At 47.3% G+C, this 6,742-nt stretch overlaps 1 protein-coding gene across 1 annotated transcript in view; it reads left to right on the top strand.

The window, feature by feature from the left end:
- si:dkeyp-113d7.1 (zinc finger protein 260) overlaps positions 1-4,106 on the top strand; it is a gene marked incomplete at its 5' end in the record, with an annotated part of 6,778 nt that extends 2,672 nt beyond the window's left edge. The window contains 2 exon segments of the mRNA XM_014023141.1: positions 353-967; positions 2,337-4,106. Of these exon segments, the coding sequence (XP_013878595.1) occupies positions 509-967; positions 2,337-3,452 (1,575 nt within the window). The 3' untranslated portion in view covers positions 3,453-4,106.
- Positions 4,107-6,742: the final 2,636 nt, after the last annotated feature.

Genomic DNA, 6,742 nt, shown 5'->3' on the forward strand with positions numbered 1-6,742 from the left:
CTATTGATGCTAATTGCTAAACATCAGTCTATTGATGCTAAGCTAGCTGCTAAACATCAGTCTATTGATGCTAATTGCTAAACATCAGTCTATTGATGCTAAGCTAGCTGCTAAACATCAGTCTGTTGATGCTAATTGCTAAACATCAGTCTATTGATGCTAAGCTAACTGCTAAAACTCAGTCTATTGTTGGTGTTGACTTATCTCTGTACCAGACTGAACCTGATGAGGTTCTGATACTCAGGTTTTGATCCAGGTCTACCTGGATTCCGGTCCAAGTTCCTGAATCTTTTCCTTCTCAGCTGCTAATTGAATGTCTCAAACAGCTGTTGTCTTTGTGTCCTCTCTGCAGGCTGGTCCTGGTCCGGTTTCGCTGCTGACGTTTTCTGATTGTTGTTGGATTCTTCTCAGGGAGTCTCTGCCCCCACAGCCCCCCGGGGGGAGTGGAGGAGGCTGTTCAGGTTCTGAACCCTACCTTGGTGAGGAGGAATAGCCCCGCCCCCTCACCATGACAGACTTGGAGGCTGAGTGTTTGAGTCTCGGCCTGCCGCCGGAGTGCGGCTCCCCTTCCCCGCCTCTGGACCCGTCCCTGGACTGCGGCCCGGGGCCCGCCGGCTCGGCCCCGACGCCCACCCTGGCCCTCCTCACCTCAGACTGCCCCACGCCCACGCTCAGCTCGCTGGCGGCTGAGATCGCAGAGCCCCTGGTGATGCTGCCGTGTGTGAAGAGCGAGCCGGAGGACGAGGACCTGGAGCCCATCAGGACCGTGGACCTGTCAGAGATCCAGCCTCTGTCCACCGCTGAGCTGTGCCACGACCAGATCAAGATGGAGATCAGCGGCCTGGACTACATCAAGTCCGAGCACCACGGCAGCCTGTACCTGGGCCCGTTTCATCACAGTGACGTGTCGGAGCTGGACTACAAGACCCACTACGAGCCCATCTCTGTGTTCGACTACATTTCCCAGGTATCCTCACACCACTCCCCACCACCCACAAATACTTACCGTATTTATTGGTGTATAATATGATCTCATATATAATACGACCCCCCCCCCCTTTTTTTGAGCTTAAAAAGCATAAAAAATTTAATCCTCAAACTTCCTCCAATCTCATCCAGACTTGAAGATTTTTCAGTCTTTGCAGTCTTTATACATATCAGTAAAATGATCATTGGACTRTTCATTTTATTTTAACAACATATGTACTAAAAGGTATTTTGACAACAAATATATATCATCTGTAGCAGCATCATATGAATTCTGGCATTTATAGTCCACCAGGTGGTCCTTGGTTGGCCGTGAAGACTGGAGAAAAGTGTCTGAATTTGGACAGTCCAGCCTTCGGCTGTGTTCCTGTCCTGTTGCTAAACAGCAGCAAAAATAGATCAAAATTAGTAAAATATCAATATTCTTCAAGGAAACCTGCGATATGCGATAACAGTGCTTAATATTGCAATGAAATGAATTGTGATAAATAAAAATATATTTAATTATACAGTGTTGATGTTTTTCTGCTCTGTGTTCAGAGCAGAAAACAACTCATTTCCATTACAACATGGAGTGATTATGATTTGATGTTTCTCTGGTCCATTTTATTTATCAGACTGATCCTGACAAACAACATAAATTCAAACATTGGAGCCAATCATTCTTTGTAATTTATGATTTATTTGCGTTATGCATATTGCACTGGCTGTTATCACGATAACTATAAATTTGTGATATATTGTGCAGCCCTATTATTAATATCATAAAACATCAAAATTAGCTTAAAGGCAACATTTGAAGAATTAATGGACCTGATGTAGGTGCTCTTTGGATCTCTGACAAGAAGGAAATTAAAAAAAAGTTTATGCAAATGAGAAAAGCATCAACAACACAACTGCTTTGATTTTTACAAAACAGCCGACAGATCCAGCCTCAGTCTGGTTCTGAAGGATGAACGAGTCCGGCTCTGATCTCTCTAAAATCTTTTTAAACAAACAGCTGATTGATCAAGTCTAATGTTACAACTAATCGGGGATCCCTTTAAAAATCCAATCAGAACCTCGTGTATACCCCCCCCCCCCCACACACACACACACACACACACACTCACTATGGATGGTTTTTAGGGTTAAATTTCTATTATTACACATTATAATAAATACAGAATTTCTACTTTATCAGAACCAAGAGTTTGTTTTACTTAAAGCTTTTAGGAAATGAAGACGTTGGATAAAAACATTTTTTGTTTTCAGACTGAGCCCAGACCTGGTCCATGGTAGGGTCCAGACCTGGCTCAGTCAGGGTTCTGTACAAATGGGTTCTACCTGCAGCTCTGTTCTGGTTGCAGGTCACAGACACCCTGGACTATATCAAGTCAGACCACCATGTGGACCTGCAGTGTTACTACGCCACCGAGCTGAGCTCCCTGAAGTCCGAGTACCCCGAGTCCAACGCCATGTCGGCCCACCTGCAGCACAACGGCCTGGAGTCTATCCACATGGCCGAGCTCCGGACCGAGCTCAACAAGCTGCGGCCCGAGGCCCTGATCCTGGACGGCATGGGCAAACTGGACTCTGAGTTCGGAGGAGGGACGCTGTACGAGCTGCAGCCCGTCCAGGACGAGAAGGGCTCCGGGGAGGGGACGGCGGGCAGGGCCGGGGGGCGGGTCATCACGACCAAAACCCAGAGCCCAACGGTGAGAAAACCCCGCAACATGCAGGGTGAGAAACCGTTCTCCTGCACGCAGTGCGGGAAGAACTTCAGCACGCTGGGGAACCTGAAAACCCACCACCGGATCCACACCGGCGAGCGGCCCTACACCTGCTCGCAGTGCGGCAAGAGCTTCGGCCAGGCGGGAAACCTGAAACGCCACCAGCTGATCCACACGGGCCAGAAGCCCTACGTGTGCGCTCACTGCCCCAAAGGCTTCACCAAGGCCGACGACCTGCGCTCGCACCAGCGGCTGCACACGGGCGAGCGGCCCTTCATCTGCAGCGCCTGCAGCAAGAGCTTCAGCCAGTCCAAGGAGCTGAAGGCGCACCAGCTGAGCCACACGGGCGAGCGGCCGTTCTGCTGCCAGCACTGCGGCAAGAGCTTTACCAAGGAGACCAGCTACCGGAACCACATCCAGATCCACACCGGAGAGAAGCCCTTCACCTGCTCGCAGTGCGGGAAGACTTTCAGCAACTCGGGCGTCCTGAAGACCCACGAGAAGATCCACACGGGCGAGCGGCCGTTCGGCTGCACGCAGTGCGGCAAGAGCTTCGGCCGCCTCGGCCACCTGAAGGCGCACCAGCAGATCCACACGGGCGAGCGGCCGTACGCCTGCCCATGCTGCGCCAAGACTTTCAGCCAGTCGGGCCACCTCAAAGCACACGAGCAGATCCACAAACGAGAGCGGGCCGACACGGCCAGCACCAGCAGCGACGGCGGCAGCAGCTCCGTGAGCAGCGACAGCAGCTAAGACTCACTGCCGACCCTTTAACCTCCCGGAGAAACAAAGTATTATTCCTCTTTTTTATAAATACTATATATGAAATTATCTGTTTTCTTACATTTTCATACTTTTTGTGCTCTTTTACATTTTATTTGTGGGCAGAATGGACGGACTGATGTGTGCGTGAACACCTTATATACTGTGTGTCTGTGGGGGGCGCTGTAGATAATCCTCCAGCTGGACTCTACAAGACCAGGACTTATTTTTTACAGTACTTATGATACATGAGCACAAAGGTTTCAGTGACCAAATATAGGAATTTTTGTTTTTGTATTTCCTGTTTTTTACTGAATCAGACCAGCAGCTCCGGTCGGTCCGGGACCCCGTTACCGGCTGGGTTTTTATCGACCAGAATCGAGCGCACACGCTCACTGTTACCATGTCAGCTCTGTTTACAGGATCTACAGTCACAGTCAGAGGGCTCATCTCTGTAAACATGAATGTCAGACTCATTTGTTGTAGATTTCCTCTCATTCTCACAGGAAGCAGCAGAATTTGGTGAAGTTGGTTCAGATTTAAAGTGTCCGTTTCCTGTTTTCAGACCCGACTTTAAAGACTTATGCTGCGTTCACACCAAACACGATTTCAGCTTCAAAATCRCAGCCAACGCTGAAGTTTGAAGCTTGTGCACTTTGAGGTCAGACGCAGGTCAGCTCTTGAAGCGCTGCACGGCAGAGCCTCCCCGCCCCTCCCCCCTCTGTCGGGCTCTGTTTAATGTCAGACCAGGAAGTGGCTTTGCTTTATTTACAGAGAGCAAGAGCATGTCACGTTCATCAGATAATTAATTCATAATTAATTCACCAGATAATTCAGAGACATTCTGAGTTTCATCACCCAGGAGCTGTGGGAGAGGCTCACAGCTCGCTTTCAGGACTATTTTTGTCCCGAGTCCAGTCTGATGAGCCGCTGCCACGCATTGGTGAGGATATCTCTGTCAGGACACCGACTGCAGCACTCGATTTCAGCTAAAGAGCTCCTCTCCATCTGTTTCAGGTTAGTGGACATCATTCAGTAAACTGTCCCGTCAGGAAATATGTCACTACGTCACACAGTGGAGTCTCTCTGATTGGTTGACGCTGGAAATATGTCACTACGTCACACAGTGGAGTCTCTCTGATTGGTTGACGCTGGAAATATGTCTCTACGTCACACAGTGGAGTCTCTCTGATTGGTTGACGCTGGAAATATGTCTCTACGTCACACAGTGGAGTCTCTCTGATTGGTTGACGCTGGAAATATGTCTCTACGTCACACAGTGGAGTCTCTCTGATTGGTTGACGCGGCGCGTCGAGCTGCAAAAGTTCAGATTTTCTAACTTCAGCGATTTGCGCCTCAGCGCGTCGAACGCTCAGATCGTTCAAATCGTTCAAATCGCGCTGCTCTAATCGAGCTTGAGGCGCCGCAGAACTTCCTGACGCTGCTTGAAGCGCGTCCACCATAGACTTTGTATGTAAACCTGCTGCTCCTGATGCTGAAATCATGTTCGGTGTGAACGCACCATTACAGTCAGGCTGAGGTCAGGTTCCAGAAGGTTAACATCAGCCGGATTTGTCCAATCAGAAAGCAGATCTGATGTGTCCTGTTGGACTCAACTGTGTCCAGATTTCAGCCGTAAAGCTGTTGGTTTGAGGCCATTATTTTATCCCCAGCATGATGCCACCACCTCCGTGCCTGACAGCTGATATGAGAGCCTCACCAGGACTGCTCTAAAGGCCCCCACATACTCGGGCGAACCGTGTGCGCACTCCCTGGATGTTTCTGTGAGACGCTCTTTATCCATTTCATCCAAACATGACACAGATTCTCTAATTTCTCTGCTTGGTGTCACTTCCAAAACAGTTTGTCGTAATCTCAGTTTATTGAGTAGAATGTGGACGTAAAAAACTGATGTCTGAACGGACCTCTGCAGAGCGAAGTATGCCTGAGTATGTGGGGGCCTTAAACGTACTTCCTGTCCAGTTTTCTTCCATCTGAGGTGGACAGATGACTTGATCAGTCCAATGAGTGCTGTTTGTCAAACATTCATACAAATCATGCTAAAAGTCTGAAATTAGTCTGACATTCATGTTCTGATGAGTAGAAGAAACTTCTGACTGACTGTGTGAAGTACATTAAATACGTTAATCAGATAAACCTGTAGAAAACTGATGGAAGATAAACTGTGGGTACAGATGATGCAACGTTCATCAGAGAGATTATATCGTTTAACATCAACTGTTTGATAAAAGCAAAACAAATTCAGGGTTTCTGTGTTAAAGGCCTCCTGCTTTGGGTTTTAAACACAGTCTGACATAATTAGATCTTTAAGTTTGTGGATGGGACTCAGTCTGACATCATTAGATCTTTAAGTTTGTGGATGGGACTCAGTCTGACATCATTTAGATCTTTAAGTTTGTGGATGGGACTCAGTCTGACATCATTACATCATTTAGATCTTTACGTTGGTGGATGGGGCTCAGTCTGACATCATTAGATCTTTAAGTTGGTGGATGGGGCTCAGTCTGACATCATTAGATCTTTACGTTGGTGGATGGGACTCAGTCTGACATCATTTAAATCTTTACGTTGGTGGATGGGGCTCAGTCTGACATCATTACATCATTTAGATCTTTACATTGGTGGATGGGGCTCAGTCTGACATCATTTAGATCTTTAAGTTGGTGGATGGGGCTCAGTCTGACATCATTAGATCTTTATGTTGGTGAATGGGACTCAGTCTGACATCATTTAGATCTTTACGTTGGTGGATGGGGCTCATTCTGACATCATTAGATCTTTATGTTGGTGGATGGGACTCAGTCTGACATCATTTAGATCTTTACGTTGGTGGATGGGACTCAGTCTGACATCATTTAGATCTTTAAGTTTGTGGATGGGACTCAGTCTGACATCATTTAGATCTTTAAGTTTGTGGATGGGACTCAGTCTGACATCATTTAGATCTTTACGTTGGTGGATGGGGCTCAGGACGATAATCAGGAGTTTCCTTGGTTTTGTAGCAGTTTTATGTTAACGCTAACAGGAAGTCTGTTTTCAGCGCCCATTGGGCTCTAAACTCAGCACAAAAGTCCCGACACCCCCTCACCCCTCTTCGCCATCTTGATCGCTCACTGTGTACAAATCTATTGATGACATCATTCCTACAAAATGTAATAAAAGAAACAAAGATTCAGCATCTTGTACTGAAGTAATTAAACAAACTGACATCTTTGACTTTTCTCCTGTTTATACTGAAATGTCTGAATTATCACCTGCTG

This window comes from Austrofundulus limnaeus, unplaced genomic scaffold (genome assembly GCF_001266775.1).
Source record: "Austrofundulus limnaeus strain Quisiro unplaced genomic scaffold, Austrofundulus_limnaeus-1.0 Scaffold358, whole genome shotgun sequence".
NCBI lineage: Eukaryota > Metazoa > Chordata > Actinopteri > Cyprinodontiformes > Rivulidae > Austrofundulus > Austrofundulus limnaeus.